The sequence below is a fragment of the Heteronotia binoei genome, chromosome 5, assembly GCF_032191835.1.
Source record: "Heteronotia binoei isolate CCM8104 ecotype False Entrance Well chromosome 5, APGP_CSIRO_Hbin_v1, whole genome shotgun sequence".
Lineage (NCBI taxonomy): Eukaryota > Metazoa > Chordata > Lepidosauria > Squamata > Gekkonidae > Heteronotia > Heteronotia binoei.
This window is the reverse complement of record NC_083227.1, coordinates 172,511,397-172,533,537: the sequence shown is the minus strand read 5'-3', so window position 1 is coordinate 172,533,537 and position 22,141 is coordinate 172,511,397. Positions and strand designations below refer to the sequence as shown.

General features: G+C 47.2%; 1 protein-coding gene across 1 annotated transcript in view; it reads right to left on the bottom strand.

Annotated features, from left to right (window-relative positions):
• Positions 1-22,141, bottom strand: part of DNAH9 (dynein axonemal heavy chain 9) — a 636,923-nt gene that overhangs the window by 494,629 nt on the left and 120,153 nt on the right. Inside the window, exons 23-25 of the mRNA XM_060238867.1 lie at positions 20,968-21,094; positions 16,078-16,230; positions 10,177-10,302 (exon numbers count right to left, since the gene is read on the bottom strand). Of these exons, the coding sequence (XP_060094850.1) occupies positions 10,177-10,302; positions 16,078-16,230; positions 20,968-21,094 (406 nt within the window). The remainder of the gene's footprint in view (positions 1-10,176; positions 10,303-16,077; positions 16,231-20,967; positions 21,095-22,141) is intronic.

Sequence of the window (22,141 nt, the reverse complement as noted above, 5' to 3'; positions counted from 1 at the left end):
TCTGGAAACAGCCAGCCACCCCTGGTTGGTAGTATCTATGGACTTTATAGTAGAATTACCTCCTTCTCAAGGGAAAATCGTGAACTTAGTGGTAGTGGACACATTTTCCAAACCTGCTCCAAAATACCCACCGCTAAAAAATTAGCACAATTGTTCTTTCAACAATTGGTGAAACTACACTCATTCCCGGATAAGATAATTAGTGACCGTGGAATACAATTCGTTGCCAACTTTGGTGTTGACCTTTAAAGCCCTTTATGATCAGGGATCTGTCTATTTGCGGGACCGTTTTTCTCCACATATTCCCCAGAGAGCACTGCGTTCAGGGACGAAAAATCTATTGTCCATCCCTGGACCAAAAGAAGCCAGGTTGCGTACGACACGAGCCACGGCCTTCTCGGTGGCAGCGCCAGAACTCTGGAACAGTCTCCCGGAGGCCATAAGGGCCCTGCAGGATTTGTCTACATTCCGCAGGGCCTGTAAGACCAAATTGTTCCGACAGGCCTTCGACATTTAACCGAGAAAGAGCTGCCACTGGACATTATATAGAGCTCCATGCAGAGTACTGATGGTCACCATCGAACTTTCAGAACCGCTATACTGTACAGTATTAATACAGCAGCATGAAATGTTTTAAATAATTTAAATAATTTAAATATGTAATTATGTTTTATATGTTTTATTGGTTTCAATGAAAGTAATGTGATGTTGTGAGCCGCCCTGAGTCCGCTTGCGGAGAGGGCGGGATATAATCTTAACGTAATAAATAAATAAATAAACTTTTGGTGGAAGAATAGAGCAGGGAATCAGCTCCGCCTATCACCCACAGACAGACAGACAGATGGAACGCACAAATGTGTTGCTGGAACAGTGTTTATGATGCTTTGTGAACCATCAACAATCTAACTGGGTAGAACTGCTGCCTTTCGCAGAGTATGGATACAATAACAGTGTGCACAGCTCCACGCCATTTGGAGTAGTGAATGGGTATGAGGGGAAACTGTTCCCTTTACTACCAGGAGGGGAAAAGGGAGAAAACGCCTCCACATTTGAATAATGGTTCAGAGCGGAGCGGCTTCAGCAGGATCACTTGGAGTGGCTTCCGCAGGGTCACCCAGAGACCAACACCCCCAGGCTCGGGAGGGGCTGCAAAGATCTGTGGGTATGCAAATTAGCAAAACCTGCCCACTTTAAGGTGCAGGTGCTCGACCTACGAGCCACGTCAGAAGGAGCAGGCACGGGACTCCATTCCTGTTGGCTGCTGCCTTCCTCGGGGCAGTCCACACAGCAAGTCGGGTCTGCAGTCACACCTGACAGGTGGTCCACCAAGGTGACCTGCCAAAGTTTTTTGCAGCCAGGGCATGCAGGAACCCTGATGAGGGTGCGCCTGTCATTGCACGGGGGTTCCTTTCTTCCCCTCCCCTCTCTCCTATCCATTTTTCCCACTTCTCAAGTTTCTGCTCTGCCTGCTATTTTGCCTTTTTCTTCTATGCCTTTTCGACATAGTGCAAAATTTTTGGAGGGACCCTTTTAAGGGTCCTGACAATACTGGTTGAAAAACAGATTGAGGTGGAAAGTAAAAACCAACACACACGGTCACATGCATTCCCCCCCTGGCCTGGCCTGCGGGGGTATGCACAAAGCAGCTGGTGTGCCTCCCCTGGCTTGGCCCTGGCATGGTCCTCCCCGGGAGAGGGACAGTACAAGCGGACAGGGTGGCCGGCCACTATGCGCGATGCCAGGGTAAAGCATGGGTGGTTGTGTGCGTGGGAGGGGTCCAATCCCCGAATGGTATCGCAACAGCCACTGGCTGAGGGACTGGCCAGGGGGGAAATGGGGGGGTGTCCACTGCTCGTGGCAGGGGGGACCTGTCATTAACTGTGGACCAACCTCTCAAAGCATGCCCTGCCCTATGGCATCCCTGGCTGGCCAGCAGCCAGCCCAGATATGCCTCCACACCTGCTCCCTGTGTATGTGGCCGCCCAAGGTCCTGCAGATGGGCTGCCCATGGGCCCTCACCATCCCCCTCCTCTGGCACCGACCCTAGGTCTGACAGGGGGAGGCCCTTGGGGGCAGCAAACATTGGCGGATGGCGATGTTGTGCAGCATGACACAGATGGTGACCAGCTTTGCCACTGGCAGTGGCTGCATAGAGTGCCAGCCCCCCGTGTGGTGTAGGCAGTGGAACTGCATCTTGAGCTGGCTGAAGGCTCGAGGACCATATGAGTGGCCTGGTGCGCCTGGTTGTATGCTGCCCGGACTTTATTTATTTATTTATGATTTGTATCCCGCCTTTCCCACAAAAGTGGCTCAGGGCGGCTCACAACAGAAAATAAGACATAACATTTAAATATATAAACAATTAAAACAATCAAAACATTTAAAACCTTAAAACATTGAACCTTATAACAATATAAATAGCAAGAGTCTGATAAGCTACATTAGTTCCGGTACCAGTTAAGTGTAAGCTAACCGGAAGAGGGTTGTCTTACAGGCCCTGTGGAACTGAGTAAGGTCCCGCAGGGCCCTCACCTCCTCCGGTAGCTGGTTCCACCATATAGGGGCCGTAACCGAGAAGGCCCTGTCCCTAGTAGACTTAAGACGGGCTTCTTTTGGCCCGGGGATAGCGAGAAGGTTTTGAGTTCCTGACCTCAGTACTCTCTGGGGAACATGTGGGAAGAGACGGTCCTTCAGGTAGGCAGGTCCCAGGCCATATAGGGCTTTAAAGGTGATGACCAGCACCTTGTACCGAAGTCGGTATATTATTGGAAGCCAGTGCAGAGCCCGAAGACCCGGCCGAATGTGCACATCCTCCAGGTTCAACATCTTCGGGCACATCCTCCAGGTTCAACATCAGCAGATACAGCAGCAGGGGGGTAGCCACGGTTACCTGCAGGAGAGGGAGATGTTGAGGAGCCATCTGTGTGGGATGTGCCCCCCCCCCCCCCCGCTGGCACCCTGCGCTTGTACCTAACAACCATCCCTTGCCATCCAGTCAGGCAGCCAGGAGCCGGTTGAGTCCTGAGGACGTGAAGATCTGGGCATCGTGCACACTCCCTGGAAACTTCGCAACCAGATCTGTGAACAGTCCCTGCTGGGACTGTTCAATGGCTGCACGTTAATGCTGTAGAAGTTATGCCTGTTGTGCTACACCATGGGCTCCTCCTGCATAGGGTGACGTGGGTACAGTCTACGGTCCCCACAACATTGGGGAACCCAGCAACTGCGGCGAAGCCAGCTCTGACAGCTCACAACTCCTCCTCACTTGTAGGGAACCAAACATGCTCCTGGAGGCGCGGCAGCATGGCATCTAGGAATGAGTGGAGGCATCAGTTTGCTGATGACTGAGACACCTCCAGGACCTTGGCCACAACACCCTGGAAGAATCCCATTGCCAGGAACCACAGAGAGATGAGGACCTTCTGCAGGACAGGGATGGCACATGAGCTTGTCACCTGGCTGCAAAGGATCAGACCCAGCTGCTCACACAACTTCTGGATAGTGGCATGGTCTAGGCAGAAGTGGTCCACCTAGACAGGTGGCATCCTCAAGATTCAAAGTACTCAGCCACTCCCAGTACCTCCACACTCTCACCACCATGTGACCCAGAAGCACAGCGCAGGGAGTAGATGGACGAGGCACACTCTTAGGGAGCCCAGAGTTGGGGGGAAGGGACACTACAAGCCACAATGCCGCAGTGGTCCTGTAGGTTGGCAAGAGCCTTGGTCAGTGCGCAGGTTTCCCAGGGTGCCCACCCACATGTCCTGGGGACTGGGGGAAGTTCACCTACCCTCATCCAAGCGGGAGCCAGTGCTCTGGAGGGCACTGGTCGCCCTGATCCCATCCCGTGGGAAAGCGGGGCAGGGCTGTACCAGAGTGGGCACTATCTGCCAGCCAAGGCCAGACACCCCTGCATTCCACTGCCTGTGGGAGGGATGGCAGTCAGGTCAGCCTCTGCAGATGGCTGATGCCAACCAAACTGGACGGAGGTGAAGAAGGTGCTACTGTTTGGGTTGGTGGCCCAGAATGCAGCGATGGCACTCGCTTGCATGAGAGCTGGGTGGGAAGCCTTGCATTGCCGGAGTTTCTGGCGTTTGGCAGTGGAGCAAGTTCTGCTGTGGGCCATGCAGCCCACACAGAACAGTCCACCCTGAAGCACTGGAATGACTGCTTTGGTCCCACCAAGAAACAGGTCAGAAGGCTCATCACTGATGGGGCAACCTATGAGGAGGCATTGTCACGGGCCCTGACTGGATCTGAACCCCTTATGGTACCACTCATCTGCCCAGTGGTTGTGGCAGGCCACGGCATGGAGATGCTTGGCGGTAGGTCAGCCCATGCACCCCCCTATGGGCCACCCAACCATAGGGGATGCTAATGCTGATGGCCCCACCATTTGCCTTCTCCAGGTGACTCTCAGGACTCCTCCAGGGCTGCCACAAGCTCCATGGGGGACTCGGAGCAGAGAGGCTCTCTTAGCGAACAGATGGCAAACAGGGAGGGGGCAAGCCTGCCCAGCATATCCGGCATGGCAACAGGCCATGTCCAGAGCCTCCAGCTGCCACTGTCCCATCAGGACCTGAGTTTCCAGGCACCAGCTCGCCAGGAGGACACATTGAGTGATGAGGGGATGGATACTGCTGTCATGGGGCTCTGTCTGACCATAAATGACAAGCGCCATGAAGCCCCTCCAGGTGGCCTAGGGGGACCACAAATGGGGATGTGCAATCAGAGGCAACAGCTGACCCCTGTCCACTTTCACAGGTAGCTGCACAGTGACACTGGCGAGCCATGTGGTAGAGGACCTTTGGAGAGCATCCCCGAGCAGACTGCTGGCTATGGTGGCATCACTCATACTACAGACCCTGCCCACAACCCCTCCCCATGTCCAGGGGGGTAGCTACAGCATCCACAGGTGAAGAACTGCAACAACTGTGAACTCCACAGCCACTGCCCACCTTTCCATCTTCTGGCTACAGCAAAGCAGTCACAGAAGTGGGGGGAAAGGGTTGAGTGGCTCCTCGCCAACATTGACCAATCACTGGCGGCCAGCCAACAGGCTGCTCCTCCCGGTGGTGATCAAGCCCAACCCTGGGGGACCAGCCTGCTGAGACCCATGAACGTCGTGGTCGCAGTCCTGGGCGTCGTGGTCGACCTTAACTGGTTAGGGGTTGGCAGGAGCCCTGTTCAACATGGATGTCCCTGAGACCACCACCTTCACCCTCTGTGGGTCGCTACATGTGTCTGCGGAGGGATCAACATCAGAATCACTGTCCCGGGTGTCGGGCCTGCCCTTGACCGGTTGGGGGTTGGCAGGAGCCCTGTTCAACACGGCTGTCTCTGAGGCCACTGCCTGCATCCTCTGTGGGTCGCTACATGTGTCTGCAGAGGGGTGGGCAGCATCCCCTCCAGTCTGATAGTCCCGTAGTGGCTAACAAGGAAAACAAAGCAGCTATCACTAACTTGGCAAGAGGCTAAGAAGGGAATGATCTGCTACTATCACAATCTTACAGACCAATTTAATTGCTAAACATAGATTACAAGATTTTGGCAACAATAAGTACATGTATTCCAGAACTAATTCATCAGGATCAAATGGGATTTGTTCGCAAAAGATATATGAAGGACAACACCAGATATCTCTTAAACACAACTGAATATTTTAGAAGGTCAAAAAACAGCGTTTATGTTTTTGAATGCTGAAAAAGCTTTTGACAATATGCTTTGGCCATTCCTACTTAAAGTTTTATAAAAATAGATTTTGGAAACAATTTTTAAAATTGGATTAAAAGTATTTACACTTGTCAATATATTAGAATCTTAATGAATGGTTCCTTATTCAGGAAAATTGAGATTGCCAAGGGAACTCAACAAGGATACCCAATATCACCACTACTATTCATTCTAGCAATGGAAATAATGGTCAATAAAATCAGACAAGATAATAGGATTACTAGAATAAAGGAAAAATAGAAGATGAGAAGCTATGCAGATGAAGTTGTCCTATTGCATATATTTATCTTATTGCATATACTAACCCATCCTTCACTGTATTTTAATGTCTTCCTTTTTTTCTAATGGCAAACTATAATGGATATTATGACCTCTTGAGAAACCATGCCCTCTATTTAAACTAACAAAGCCAGAATGTTACCTAGATTTATGGCACTACACACCTACAACAGCAGTCTGCTTTTTATCACCCACCAGTGTTGTTTCAGCCCTGCTTTGTTCTAACACTAACACAGACAGATCCCTATTTGTGATTCTTTTAATCTGCTAAAAACATTCCCATGATTCTACATACCAACTCACTGCCCACTTACATTAAGAATTGTTGCTTGCCATTCCCATTTTGTCTAATAAAATCTGCTTAAGAGCATACGAAAGCTTACATTCTGAATAAAACTTGGTTGGTCTTAAAGGTGCACTTGTCTACTGTTTAGCAGAAATTTGTTATCACCATTTGTTCTGTAAACATCTCCAGGAGCCTATCTCTCAGAGAAGGTCAAAATTCCCCTGCGAGAGCAGAAGCTCTGCTCTTACACATTCTGGAGTTGAGCCAACAGGGAAGGGGGGGAAACCGCAGATATGAGGTACAAAGAAGTGAGACCTGGATGGTCCTGATCAGAGACCCCAGGTGATACCAAGTCATTGTCAAGCATTGTATACCTCTTCTATATTGCTGAAGTCAGACCTTAGAATTGTTATTCTTATGTTAGAGAATTTAGATGGTAGAAATGTTACTAACCCAAAGTTAAAATGTGAGCACATCAAAGTAGCAACCCCCACCTTTCTTCTTTCGCTTTTACTAACAGACGCAGGAATGTCCTCTTTGAAGATAAGACCTCCTGGGATTTGTTCCCAGGCCTGGCAAGGCTTGAACCCAGGATGTGCTAGCCACAATATAGATAAGGAACCCAGAGTGTGAATTTCACATGTGAATGTAGAATTGTTTATAGAACCATTTTAAAGCTTGTATTCTAGTGTTACAAAATATCAGTCCCAATCTTCAGCTGGAATGAGCCACATGGATTATCAATGAACCTAACTTTGTTTCAAAATCCAAGGACTGGTTATTTTGAAATCTCATGCTTGACAGTCATCTTTCACTTCTAAATTGGAAGATGGGATTTATTTGACCAATGAATGTAATCAAGATATCAGAAGCGGGGGACTGTGTAGCCAATCTGTACGTTTGTTTCCAGAGGGTATAAAATGTTATGGGTATAGTTGAATGATTTCGAAGGAGAATGGAGGAAAGGGGGTGAAAAGGTTGTTTTCCTTCCCGCATTAATGTGAAAACAATAAAGACCTGCACATTCATCTCTTTCCACCTCTGTTGCTGAGTCTCTTAATCGAAGTATCGAAGAGCGGAGCGTGGTGCGAACTATGCAGACCGAAGAAGGGAGCGAGCTGCGAGCTGCGCAGACCAGCCCGATGGGGGGCTCCTGCTGACTATTGCGGGAGAACATCCCTGCCGACGCCGAGACAGGGTGTGACTGCGGACTGACACTCGAGAGGGGCTGACTCAGCATTGGAGTGGGATTACAGCGCAGGTCGGCGCGACGAGGAGGGAAGCGGTGAGTGGAGCATGCAGTGTAGTTGGGGTTATTACAAGCAGAAGTGGGGAGTTTCGGGGTTGGCAGGTGAACGGAGGAGTGGGTTGGTCCCGGGGCGTAGGCCTTGGTGAGCACCCTAGCCTCTGCTTTCATCCTGCCCCCCCCCCCCCCCTCACTCTCGCTCCTGCTCCCGCCCTTATCCTCATCTTCACCCCTCTCCTTCGCGGCTGGACCAGCAGTGGAGAACAGTTGGGAGCCCTGACCACGAAAATATGTTAATATTTTAAAACTACGTAATAATTAATACGTTGTTCTTGCAAGTCCAACATTTGATAGTTAATGTCAAATAATGTCTAGGTTTTAAGCTAACTAGTAGCAGTAGTAAACTTTGCTTAAGATTGAGATTGAGAGAGAAAGTATTCCTGAATATTATGAACATGCTGTGTACTTGAAATACAATTTTAAATTTTAAATCATCATAGATAATAATTCTCAAATGGTGGCTGCCAAATGGAGTGCTCCCATTGGCTGATGGGTACACTCAACAAACTACCTCTGGCTTCCCATTGACTGACTCCCCTGTCCCCCACCTACTGCAGGCCCGGGGACACTGAACAAACCACCAAAACAGTCTTACCTCAGAGACAGACACATCTCTGATGCTTCTCTGTGTCCTCTCTGTCAACCAGCCTCAGAAAGGGCAGCTGCTCTACTGCAGCCTCACAAAGCGTTTCCTCAAAAGTCATGGTGACTGCCTCTTTCCTGTCATTCCCTCCCTCGTCCCCTCAGCCTCACCCCAGGACAGGCAAGGATTGGGCCACTGGGGAAGTTGCTAGCCAGAGGCTGCTGCTAGGCAGTAAAGGAAGAGCCCTTAGCTGAATATAATGCCATAGAGGCCATCCTCTAAAGCAGTTATTTTTCCCAAGGGGAGAGAGATCTGTTGTCTGGAGTTCAATTGTGATCCCAGGAGATCTTCAGGCTCCACCTGGAGGTTGGCTACCCTAGGCCTGGCAGCACTCTCTGGGTGACTTGATGTCACCTGATTGGCATGACTTAACTAGGCCTGGCTGCTTGCTCCTGTTCAGCAGCAATCCCCCTATTACAGCCAGTGTGGTTTAGCAGATGCCAACTCCAGATTGGCAAATCCCTGGAGATTTCAGGGTTGGAGCCTGGAGAGGATAGGGTTTGAGGAGGGATGGGACCTTGGACAGGTACAATGCTATAGACTCCACCCTCCAAACCAGCAATTTCCAATCGCCAGGTGAGGGCTGGCAATCACTCAGAATTACAACTTCTCTCCAGATGGCAGAGATCAGCTTCTCCGGAGAAAATGGCTGCTTTGCAGGGCAAACTCTGTGTCATTACATCCTGCTGAAGTCACTTCCCTCCTGCTTTGGTTCTCACTATGGAGAAAGTTTGCACTTTTTCTTGGTAGAGGCTGCAGGGAGTGGGGAGGAGATGGAAAGCTGAAGTCAGAGTAGTTCCCCTACAGAAAATGGCTGCTTTGAGGTGCACACTCTATGGTATACCATCACACAACTGGGCTAGGGAAAAAACACCTGCTCACACCACAAGCTCATGCTTAAATACTGCAAGGCTGAACATGGCAGGACAAGGAGGAAACAATGCACTGCAAACAAAAGCAATGCTGAGCTTCAGCATTTTTGTGACCGTCAACCCCCCCCCACCACCACCACCAAGAATTATTCTTTTGACTGCCATTAGGCCTGCTTAACTTGACTAGGCCTGCTGCTTGCTCCTGTTCAGCAGCAGCCCTCCATGACAGCCAGTGTGACTTAGCAGTTGCCAACTCCAGGTTAGCAAATTCCTGGAGATTTGAGGGGTGGAGCCTGGAGAGGGTACGGTTTGAGGAGGGGTGGGACCTCAGACACTCCACCCTGCAAACCAGCCGTTTCCTCCTGGGGAGCCATCGTTGCCAATATTCAGGTGAGGACTGGAGATCACTCATAATTACAACTGCTCTCCAGATGACAGACATCAACCAGTTCCGCACTAGATCTTTAATCCTGGTTTATCCTTGCCCCCAAACTGACATTCTACACTAGAAACAGAGATACCAACTCTATGGCTCTATGATTCCATGATTTTAGTGTAGAATGTTAGCTTGGGGACAGGGCTAAACCAGGATTAAAGGTCTAGTGCGAAATTGGTCATCATCAGCTCCCTTGGAGGTGAGGGGGGGAGTGAATGCCTTCACTTCAATGGGTGGGAAGACCTTGGGGGGGGGCACTCACCCGGAGCCTCTTTCTAGAGCATGCTGTATTCTTCTTCACAGCAGGCCTTATTCTTGTATGTCTATAATATCTATGAGTGTCCTTGTTACGTGTATTTTAAATTTTGTTTCTCTTTCTCTTTTTTCTGTACCAATATATCAGGGGTGGCCAAGAGTAGCTCTCCAGATGTTTTTTTGCCTACAACTCCCATCAGCCCCAGCCAGCATGGCCAATGGCTGGGGCTGATGGGAGTTGTAGGCAAAAAACATCTGGAGAGCTACTCTTGGCCACCCCTGCCATATATGGTTTAAAATGACAGAAGATGACAGACAGACCGGCAGATAGATAGATATGGAATAGAGTGATATTTCAGGAGATACCTGTGCAGGATACTCAAAAAGGCACTGTTCCCTTGCCTTTTCCTCATAAGCCGTCACTGCCTCTGTCATCTCATGCCTCACAGTGGCCCTCATATGGTCCAGCACACAATTCAGCCAGCTTTCCACCTGCAGGAGAAAAAGAATCCAGACATTTGCCATCTACAGTGCTATCCCTGGAGCTGACTTTTCCTGCTTCCATGAAACTACAATACAATTTTGCTGCCTATAGCTACTAAGACAGTATCCAAGCAGTAATCAAATAGATTGGTCCAGTTGGGGCAGAGGAGTGACAGCACATGTATACCATAACCTTGGGGAAAGGGTGCTGTTAAAAAGTGATTCTGGGGGTTAGAATGCAATTCCATATATGTGTATTCAGAAGTATACATGGGACTGCAGACTAATCTCTCTGTTTTTACTTTGTTCTGTGGATTGAACTGTGTATGTATGGTTTTTTACACAAGGGAAAATTCAAATATTCAATCCACTGCCTTTAGACTATTTTTAGCGTGAAAAGGTGTAATCCAATAACAGATGCAACAGTCACACTCAGAAGTCAAGACAAACAGATGTTTGATATGATGGGTACAAACATGGCTTATTTATTTATTTCATTTAATTTCTAACCCACTATCCCAGAACTGGCTCATGCCATACTCTCTCCTCAGACCTTTCTGATCCCTTCTGTGATCTGACACAAAGGGAATCAAACTCCAATATAACTTGAATGTTCAAATGAGAACACCTGGGCAAACAGGAGCTCGTTCCTATCGCCACAAACCAGAATTCTAAACTGGGATTAAATGGAAGTCTAGAATCCCAGTTTGTGGGTGGGGTGGGGTGAGGGCTCCAATAGGTTGAGTGCCTGTATTCAGCTGCAGCAGAAAACTGGAACTTGATTCGAGGCTTTACCAAACCGTCACTCTTTTGCCTGTGTGACGGAACCGGCTCGATTCTGCCTTCAGACCCGGTCCCGTCAACTCCCTATTGAGTCGCCAACTCCTGGAGGGAGCTATTTCTCCTCCTGCCACTTGGGCTCGCTGCCACCACCTGCTCAGTCTAGGGGTTCAGATTGAGAGGAACAGGACTCCCAATCCCCCTCTCCAGCTATGAGGCCAGGCCTCAAGGCCCTCTGCCACCCAGTACTTGGGTATCACAGAGACCACAGCACTTCTTCGGGGAACCCCTGGAGGATTGGCACCTTATCCAACTGCATGCCTTCCCCCTTCCCCGGGGCCCCCGTCTTAAAGCAGCGTGGTCTAAGGCGGTTGGGGATCTATGTGGTACAGAGTTTGACTGCCAGCATTCAAAACAGCAAAAAAACTATTTATTTAAAAGAGAAAAAGAAAAGAAAAGCACAACGAAAACAGTTACATGTAAAAGTTTAGCACAGCACCTGAATAGCAACCAGAGGTCAAATAAAGGTAGATTTAAACGCATCAGCTCATCCCTGGTGTAAACTGGCCCTACCTTGTGAATGACTGCCTTGGGGCCACCCCCACAGGCAGGAGCCCAGGCTACCAACCTTTCTCCTTTGAAGGCCAGCTGCAGACTGCCTCTCTTCCTCCTAACTCACATACCAAGAACAAAAGAACTTCCTGCCGCTCTAGGAGGCTTTCCCCCTAGAGTTGCTGGTTTGGCTCTGGAAGGGAGGGGGGAATGAAAGGAGGGCTAGGCCCCAAAGCCTGCTTAGCAGTTTCATGTTCCCTCCCAACCAAGATGGCGTTTCTCCACACGTCCCCCTCCTTAAATTCTGAGCCGGAGGGGTTGCCTCCTGCAGAGGTGATCCCGTAGCAGAATCCAAACAAACCAGGGAGAAACCCATTAATCAAAACAGAACATTTACCAAGATTAGGAATTTTCCCAACAATACACAAAGTCCAACACCCTAGGTGTCCATGTCCTTTCTGGACAAAAAGTTGCATTGCTGCATTCGGAAGGAATGTCCAGTCTTTAAAATGTACTCCTCCATCTCCCAGGACCACCTCTGGAGTTTGGTGCTCTCCCTCAGTTGCTGCTGTTGCGGGGATGAGTGGTCCATCAAAGGAGGAAATTCCTGGCCCCACATATGATGTTGGAAACTGCCCAGTTCCCACACAGTTGCTTCTTCTTTATCCCTCATTGGTGGAATGTTCCCTCTGTCCACTCTGACCTCCCAGAAAACCACCTCTGGGGCTCCAACCAATTGCTGTTCCAGCTTCTTTTTGTCTCCTTCCTTCCTACCTATATGCAACACCATGGACCTCGCAGAGAATGGCTGTGGTATATTCACCTGCACCACTTTAACTGTCTTTCCAGTCTTCTCCATAGCCACCACATAAGTGGCATTGTCCAGGTCATCCACAATCACATGGGGTCCCTCCCATTCCACTTTCCGTTCACCAGTATGAAGTGGCAGGAAAACCATCACCCTATCCCCTGTCTCAGCTTCTGAGAACTCCACTTTCTGGTCCCTTGCCACCTCACACAGTGGTTCCAGCCTAGGGTCACTCTGAACCTCAGACAGGAACATTCCTGGCTCCCCCAGACTTTCTATCATCTGTTCCTTCAAGCCACCCCTAGTCCCACTGTTTCCAGAACCCTCAGCAAGGGTTTGGCTTGGGTTCTCAGTCCCCTCAGTTGGTTTTTCAGCACTACCCAACTGGCCCCCCTCCTGCCTGGAAGGTCCCACAGCTTCCCAGGACTCCTTTCTGCCCTGCTTCAAGACAACCTGTTCTGAGAGCGTCTTGGAAGATCCCACTTCCTGATCCACAGCTACTTGGTGAACCGGTTCCAACCTAAGGTCACTCAGGACCCCCTTCTGGAACCACTCCCATTCCCCCAAGCCTTCAGCTATGTGCTTTTCTGAGCCCACATTAGCCTTGCTGCTCTCAGAACCTCCTGTGAAATCTCCACTCTCCTCCTCTGTCTCTTCAGGATGCACATCCTTTACGCTAGACAGGTTCCCTTCCTCGCTAGGAACATCTACAGCCTCTTGCTGCACTTGGGGAAAGCTACACCCCTCTTCCCCTTGGGAACACCCTCCTCCAGGGCTTGAGACAGGCTGGTCCTCCCCCTCCTGGGTGACTGACCTCTCTTCGTCCTCAGTAACCTGGGCTATTTCCCCCTCCCTGGTTGGTGGTGAGTTGGCTTCCCTAACGTTGCCTTCCTCCTCCCACTTTCCTCTGAGGGTTTGGCTGCGGGTTACAGAATTGATAGAGTACTGGCCAACCAACAAATCCCGGCCCAATAACACTGGAACTGTCTGTTCCTTCATTATCCCACATTCAGAATAGGATTTACATTCTGGTGGAGCTAAACTCCTGAACTGCTTTTGGGAGTGGTCTGGCCCCAGTTTAAACCTTTTAAATACAGTGGCTTTATAGGCTGCAAAAGTTATCCCCCCATCTTCCATAGGCATGCTGTGATAGATGGCTGAAAGTTCTCCAGTCAGGATGCTACAGAGGTAAGACATATAGTCTTCCTCTGCAATCCCCCACTGTTTGGCTGCCTTCTCAAAGTTGGAGAGGTATATGGAGGGGTCTTCTCCCTCTTTGTACACTGCAAAGTCTTGGGGGTGACTTTGATCTTTTTGCTTTGTTCAGCTTCCAGACGTAGCACCTCAAGCTCATGGCGACGTTGCTCTTTCTGCTCCCGTCTGCGGATCTTAGCTCCCTCTTTTTCCTCCCGTCTGCGGATCTCAGCTTGTCTCAGCTCCCTCTCTCTTTTCTCCCATCTGCGGATCTCATCCCTCTCTCTTTCCTCCCATCTGCGGTCTCGGTCCGCCTCGATACGCATTCTCTCCAGTTCCAACTGTAGCTGCAAGATTGCTTCTGACTGGGTGGGGGGCACTTCTGCAGGTGCCCCTGCATGCTGATGATGCTCCAACAGGAGGTCTTTCATATCTGCTACAGTCATGTTGTCACACTCCAGCTTTTGCTTTGCGCACTCTTCCTGGAGCTGTGGCTTTGTCATCGTCAGGATTTCCAGTCTCTTAGCATGCTCCATCCTAACTAGCTAAACTTTCCCTATTCCAGTTGACCCGAAAATAAAACAAAACCTCTGTTGCTTCTTCTGGGTGCTTGCACGTATCAAAAAACAAAAATGCCTGGCCAATCAAGTTCTCTGTTTGTTCTTATCCCACCGCTGCCGCCAAATGTGACGGAACCGGCCCGATTCTGCCTTCAGACCCGGTCCCGTCAACTCCCTATTGAGTCGCCAACTCCTGGAGGGAGCTATTTCTCCTCCTGCCACTTGGGCTCGCTGCCACCACCTGCTCAGTCTAGGGGTTCAGATTGAGAGGAACAGGACTCCCAATCCCCCTCTCCAGCTATGAGGCCAGGCCTCAAGGCCCTCTGCCACCCAGTACTTGGGTATCACAGAGACCACAGCACTTCTTCAGGGAACCCCTGGAGGATTGGCACCTTATCCAACTGCATGCCTTCCCCCTTCCCCGGGGCCCCCGTCTTAAAGCAGCGTGGTCTAAGGCGGTTGGGGATCTATGTGGTACAGAGTTTGACTGCCAGCATTCAAAACAGCAAAAAAACTATTTATTTAAAAGAGAAAAAGAAAAGAAAAGAAAAGCACAACGAAAACAGTTACATGTAAAAGTTTAGCACAGCACCTGAATAGCAACCAGAGGTCAAATAAAGGTAGATTTAAACGCATCAGCTCATCCCTGGTGTAAACTGGCCCTACCTTGTGAATGACTGCCTTGGGGCCACCCCCACAGGCAGGAGCCCAGGCTACCAACCTTTCTCCTTTGAAGGCCAGCTGCAGACTGCCTCTCTTCCTCCTAACTCACATACCAAGAACAAAAGAACTTCCTGCCACTCTAGGAGGCTTTCCCCCTAGAGTTGCTGGTTTGGCTCTGGAAGGGAGGGGGGGGGATGAAAGGAGGGCTAGGCCCCAAAGCCTGCTTAGCAGTTTCATGTTCCCTCCCAACCAAGATGGCGTTTCTCCACAGCCTGTATTCTGCATGGGATAGAAAGAGGGAAAGATATCTTCATGTCTGTCATGGAAAAGTCTTTGTTTGACTAGCAGCCATTAAATGGGGATGCTGATGGTGTAGCCTGGTTCTACTCTAGTAACAGTCAACTGCTGTACAAAAAAAAAATCACAAGTATGGGGAACAGCATATTTTTTGTTGGCTTCCACACAGAACTCTTTGTTGTTTATTTTTATTGTGTAAATTATTAATGTATTTTAATTCTTAATTTTATTGTTAGAATTTTTGTGTTGTGAGCCGCCATGAACCCGCTTCAGTGGGGTAGGGCGGGATATAAATCGAAATAAATGAATAAATTTAATTCCACATGACAGCTTCATGTCGTCACTCATCTTCTAGGTCTTCCCAGTTTTGCTGTGTAATTTCCAAATTCTACATTGCTGCAATCTTCCAAAAAGATTGTGCTCAAAGCAGGTTTGGGATTCATGGGGATGGGAGGGTGCAGATTTGTGCACCTTCTTGCCGTTATCAGTCACCAGGATCTCCCCATTTCCCCCTGTACTCATCATTCCAGCCTCCTTCCGATAGCAAACTTTTCCCTGTTCTTGTTGGCAGTAGGCCCAGTACTACAGCAGAAAGCCCTCTTGGGGGGTGGGACGGTAGGCACAAAGAGAACACATGGAGACAATCTCTGTGCAGTGGCTCTGTTAGTGATGCAAAAGCAATGACAGCAAAAGAGGAATTATTCCCACATGGAAGAAACCTAAGAGATGAAATTTTTATTTTTGCTTTAGCCTTGTGATCACACAGTAGGACTTATCAGAGCCAGACACTTTGTTAAATGCAAGTGGCAGATACTACAATCACCTTTTTACCACCATCCATATGAAACATTCCAATGAAGAAGAGGTTTTTAAGAACAGGGCTGTAGTTCTCATCTGCAAAAACAAATTGGATTTTTGACAATATCCTACCTGGCCACTGCAGTCACATGGTTCGCTGAAACTAACATACTCATCCTCTTTGCTGTACATCCCTAAGGTCAGCTTGGTTGGGTGTTGATCAGAATCCACCTGGAATTTCATTTTTGCCATATTGTCAAAGAGTTTTGCAAGATGGCGTTGGACCTGCAAAAATTAATTGGGTCTGAGCAATAGGAAGTCACAGTAAATATATCTACCCATATTGGTTTTTGGAGGAAGCGTTCCCAGAGATGCCAGGGGAGAATACCAGCACCAGCAGAGCTGTACCATAGGACCAGAGCGAAAGACAAAGGCAGCTTATATTTAATGTCACTATTTTCAGTTTCGAGAACTAACTTATCTGAAATGGCCAGGAACCATAATTGGCATTCAGCATCTTATGGAAGTAGCTCACTGCAATCCTGAGAAAAGCTCCTTTTATGTACAAAACGTCTTTCCTTCTGTTTGATAAATTGTACATAAAGCATACTCATTCCTCACCAATGGGCCCCCTAAAGCCTTCAATTGCACTTAAATCATTGCAAGTTCAATACTAGTCCCACAAAGATAAAATTGTTATGCATTTAATCCTCCTCCTGGAATCAGCCAACAGAGTGTGGAGACAAAAAATGCAAAGGCTCAGGTTTATCTACATTTGATTCCACTTGACATTTATTTTGATTTTATTGCAGTTCACTTTAAATGGAACTAACAGATACAGCTCAAAGGATTCCATCATTCCATCATACTACCTTCATATCTGATCACATGGGGGGGATAAGAAAAACAGAGAAAAACACTGGTTTGAAAGTTTCCCTAGTAGATCTAGCTATTTACTAGGGAAACCTTCAAACCAATATTTTTCTTTGTGTTTCTTATCCCCCACCCCCACCCCCGGTGTCTGGCACTGATCAAATGTGAAGGTCTAAGTCCAAGGAGTAACTAAAAATCTTATGCACTGGAGGAAGCAACATTTTCTAGGTGTAAACATGAATTATTACAGAACACCCACATTCAGGATCACTTGGAATCAGGAATGGTCCTATTAATAGAAGTATGCAGCCTCCTATGGATAGGTACAAAAGTCTAAGAGATCATTATATTTCACTCTGTTCCCCATTTTTCAGCAATCACAGCGCACTTTTGACAGGTACCAAATGGTTTTGCTGAACAGAAACCTCCAAATAAATAATACTTTTTGGATACTCTGCAAGATCAAATTCTAGCTCTCTTGACACAGAGTTTTGCAGAGGAGGTGAGTGTGTGTGTGTGCGTGAGAGAGAGAGAGAGAGAGTCAGACAGACAGAGACCAACAGACAGACAGACAGAGAGAATGAATCACCTTATGGAAGATAAGGATCACTTTTGGAACTCCAACTTACAGTAACATCTTGGAATCCTAAGTGAAAGTGCAAAACTTTCATCCTACTTCAAGAAACTTGATTCTGGACTCCCTCATCTCAAGTGACTGGACTGTGAAGATGGAAGCATGGTTTACACAGGAAAGCAACCAGACCTAATCTAGTTGGATTGTGGCACTACCACCCATCCGCACTATTATCCCTTCCACCATGTTTGGTTTTTTTCAAACAACGCATGTATGGACATAGTTTAAAAAATAATATGTGGACAGAGGAAGAAAAGACAGTCAATGGTGGAAGAGGCAGCTGTCACCACCTGTTCACAAAAATTAAAGAAAAGATCCAGGAAAAAGCATCACCCAGGTTTGTCTGACATGCAAAATGTCCAAAGATGTCCTTGAAAAAATTAAATGTGCACATCATGCATGTGTAAATGAAATTTTCATATTATTTTGCCTCCTAAGCAATCTATTTTAGAATCAAAATCTCTGCCAACAGGAGCTGGAAGTAAAAGAAAAAATGGGAAGAATTCAGTTCCTTTTAAAAGTTCCTTGATTTTTGAGGCACACCCAAATCAATTCCAATTCAGATCCAAATCTGAAAATCCTTAGGGTATTTCGAGCCAAAAACTTCCCATCAGAATCACTACAACTATAAAGTGTAGGCTTCCCAATCCCCAGGTCCCAGCGGGGGATCCCTTGTTTTTACAGGCTTTCCCTGCCCCCAGCTAGCTGGCCGGCAGGACAAGCCCCATCCCCACAGTCATCATGTAGTTTTAGAGCTCCTGCAGGTTTAGAAACCTGCAAACAGGTCCATTTTTAAAATGTGTGCCTTCAAGGCTGAGCAGGAAGCAGGAAGCGCTTCATGGGAAAGGGTCAGTAACAGATTTGTCAGAGAACGGCCCCTCCCTTTCTTTTGCTTTCGTTTTCAGAGCAAGTAAAGTTCTGTAGGAACAAGACCCAGTAAGTATTTGTGTGTGAGAGAGAGGAAGGGGGCAGGGGATTCCCTGGTTTGGGGGTCCTCTCCCCGCTTTAGAAAGCGTGGGGGGGGGGAGGAAATGTCTACTGGGCACTCTATTATTCCCTATGGAGAACGATTCCCATAGGGAATAATGGGGAATTGATCCACGGATATTGGGGGTTCTGGGGGGGGGCTATTTTTTTTAGGTAGAGGCACCACATTTTAGTGCCTCTCCCCAAAATACCCCCCAAGTTTCAAAACGATTGGACCAGGGGGTCCAATTCTATGAGCCCCAAAAGATGGTGCCTCTATCCTTCATTATTTCCCATGGAAGAAAGGCATTTTAAAAAGGTGTGCTGTCCCTTTAAATGTGATGGCCAGAACTCCCTTGGAGTTCAATTATGCTTGTGACACTCTTGTTCCTGCTCCACCCCCAATGTCTCCTGGCTGTGCCCCCAAAGTCCCCAGATATTTCTTGAATTGGACTTGGCAGCCCTAATAAAGTGGTTGGAACTAGGGGAAACACAAGAAACAGTCAGGTGGGGGAGAGGCTGCAATAGGAGCTATGAAAAGCCCCCTGGTAGCCTGCAGATATCCAAAAACTTAACTTGCAAGTGTCCACTGTCCCTTCTGTGGAAATTATATGCTGACTAGGCTTGATAGAGTGCCATTAAAAAAGGATGTAGACTTTTCCTATACGCTCCTAATACCTTCTAATAAGCTAATATGCTCATGGCCTGACATTGAAAGCAAGTCCGACATTTCTGAAGCAGCGTGATTTTGCAAGCAGAGGAGTTTGTGAGCTGCTTTGGGCCAGAATTACTACCATGCCAGCCTGTGGTGGGAGACTGCCAACCATAGAGTCTTGATGAGTTCAACTGATCTGGCTCTCAGACCGTGAGAACTTGGACGAGTTATGAATTCCTTGTGGCAGGATCTGGCTGTTTACTGCAAGCAAGGCAAATCGGTCAACGTGAATCTAGGTGAAAGGTAGCTTGCATCTTAAGGATATACCATGGGCTTCTGTATTAAGATAGTAGACTTCTAATATTGGGAATTAAGAGATGACCATTCTAACCCCCAATACTGAATGAATGGGAAGAAATTCGCATAGGGAGATGAGCCAACATGATTTAAGCAGTAGAGGCGAGGGAGAACGAGAGCTGGTTTATCAGAGAAATGCTGTTTTGTAGGCTATCTTTAGGATTAGACAGAGAAACACATTTTTAGAAAAATATTTTTCCTTAGAAAGTAGAACTTTGTGAAATACAGACTACATTTATAAGGAATAGGTAAGGGAACCTATATCATAACATATACTATAACACATTATTAGGAACATATGCAGTGCAGTTATTAGGAGAATTGCAGAGGGGTTTGAACTGATTTAAAGGAATAACCATAGCTGGTTTAGGTTGATAGAACTATAGAAAGTTAGAATCATATTTTAATGTTAGGATTTTAGGCATAGGAGCTTTGAGACACACACAGATATAGAGGTGTGCTGTGTATATATACGTAAGAGGAGACACACACACACATACTTACACACCCACACACATACTTATATACTTATTATGCTATGTTTATGATATATGTTATATTCATGGTTTATTATATAAAGAATGAATTTTAATGTAATGGTCTGTGCTGATCTTTTTAAATTTAAAGAATGAATGTGAGACACAGAAGATTCCATCTTAGTATTTTTTAATCCCCTAAATATGCAAGTAGAGAAGAGAGAAAGGGTTGAGGCTCAGTCTCTAGTTGGGGAAGAGACAAAGAGCCAATGCCAAGGATGGGAAGGTCAAGGTGACCCTTGAAGAAATAAATCTCTTACACAGGGTGACCCTTCAAGAAATATATCCCTTACACAAAAGGGAACCTTGATACAGGAAGAAGTCCCTATAATTCCAGGAAATTATTGATAATTGGGACTTTCTAGCTAAAGATAGCCCAGCGGGTTTTCTTGGTGCTGATTGGCTGGGATAGGTGAGCAGACATCCTTAATAGTGTATAAAAATGGAGGAGAGATCCAGTGAAGGCAGGAGGCTTGGGAGTTCTGGGGAAACCTTGACTCCATTCTCTCCGCCAACCTTCCAACCTGCTAAAGCCAACTGCTCTATCTGCCTGTCACAGACAACTATCAGAAGACCAGGAGAGGTGAGACAATGCCGCTATGATGCTTTACACACATGATGCTTTGCTTTTCTATTATGATAGGTTAGGCCTAGCTATAAGGACACATATCTAGCCATGTAAACCTATAACCATATGTAACTATATATCCACTATAACCTTTTCCATTGACTTGTGTGTTTAGATTCATGTATTAGCTAATACTTAAATAAACTGTCATGCAGCTATGAACTTGGAGTCTGGTGTTCTCTTTTCTCTGAGAGTATTTTCCCAGGATATCTATATTAATGATCCCTTCTCGCAATAGAGGGATGCACCCTATATATAATACATGTTAACAAGGAGCATGTAATGTACAGGCTGCCATCTAGTGGGGAGATTCAATTACAGTTGGTGCTGTAGCTGTGACAGAACAGTGGGAAGGAAACTTAAGGTGTCTTACCAACTGTGGGTTGGTGCCATTTGAAAGAATATCCAGTAAGTCAGCAGAGGAAATAAAGTAAAATCTCGGAAATGCCAGCCGCTTGGTGTCCAAGTACTCAGCCAAGGCTTTTTCACACAAAGACAATCTGACAAAATCAAACACAGAATAGCATATATACAGGCCACAGACTGAACCAGAAAATCTGAGAAACTGCTATCAAAATTAGTTTACAACTGGGAGCAGAAAGTTCATAATGGATAAGAGACAGGACAATGATACAGGTCATGTGTTCAAAATTTGCCTCTGCTACAAACTCACTAGATGGCCTTTGGCAACCTGTCCTCACTCAGCCTCCATCCCCCATTTAAAATATAGAGATAACAGCAGTTGCCTACTTTTCAGGATTGATGTGCTCTGCTCTGGTTAGACTTCACCTAGAGAACTGTGTTCAGTTTTGGGCACCACAATTTAAGAAGGATATAGACAGGCCAGAAAATGTCCAGAGGAGGCCAGTAAAGATGGTGAGAGGTCTGGAGACCAAATCCTATGAGGAAAGGCTGAAGGATCTGGGTATGTTTAGCCTGGAAAGGAGACAACTAAGAGATGACATGATCACCATCTTAAAGTACCAGAAGGGCTGATGGTATGGAGTTTGTTTTCTGTTGCCCCAGAAGGTCAAACCAGAACCAATGGGTTTTAATTTCAACCCAACTCAGAAGAGTTTTTGACTAAACATTAGGAAGAGCTACCTGACAGAGTGGTTCGTCAGTGGAACAGGCTTCCTTGGGAAGTGGCAGGCTCCCCTTCTTTGGAGACTAGATGGCCATCTGATTGCAATGCTGATTCTGTGAACTTAGGGGAAGTTATTTGTGAATTTCCTGCATTGTGCAGGGGATTGGAATAGATGACCCAGGATGACCCGTCAGGGGAGGGTGGGATATAAATCTGATAAAATAAAATAAATGTCCCTTCCAACGCTATGATTTGAAGCACTTTGGATACTACAGTTACTATATGAATACTAGCTATTACTATAATCATCTAAACCAGAGGTTATGACCAAGGGTCGATTTGTAAAAAAAAAAGTGGTGGTGTTCATTCAGGGATTGTTATGCAGCCGTACCTACTGTTCAATAGACAAGGTGGGAAGGAGGAGGTGGAACTGTCAGAAGCCTCCAAAGAGCGTGGTGTT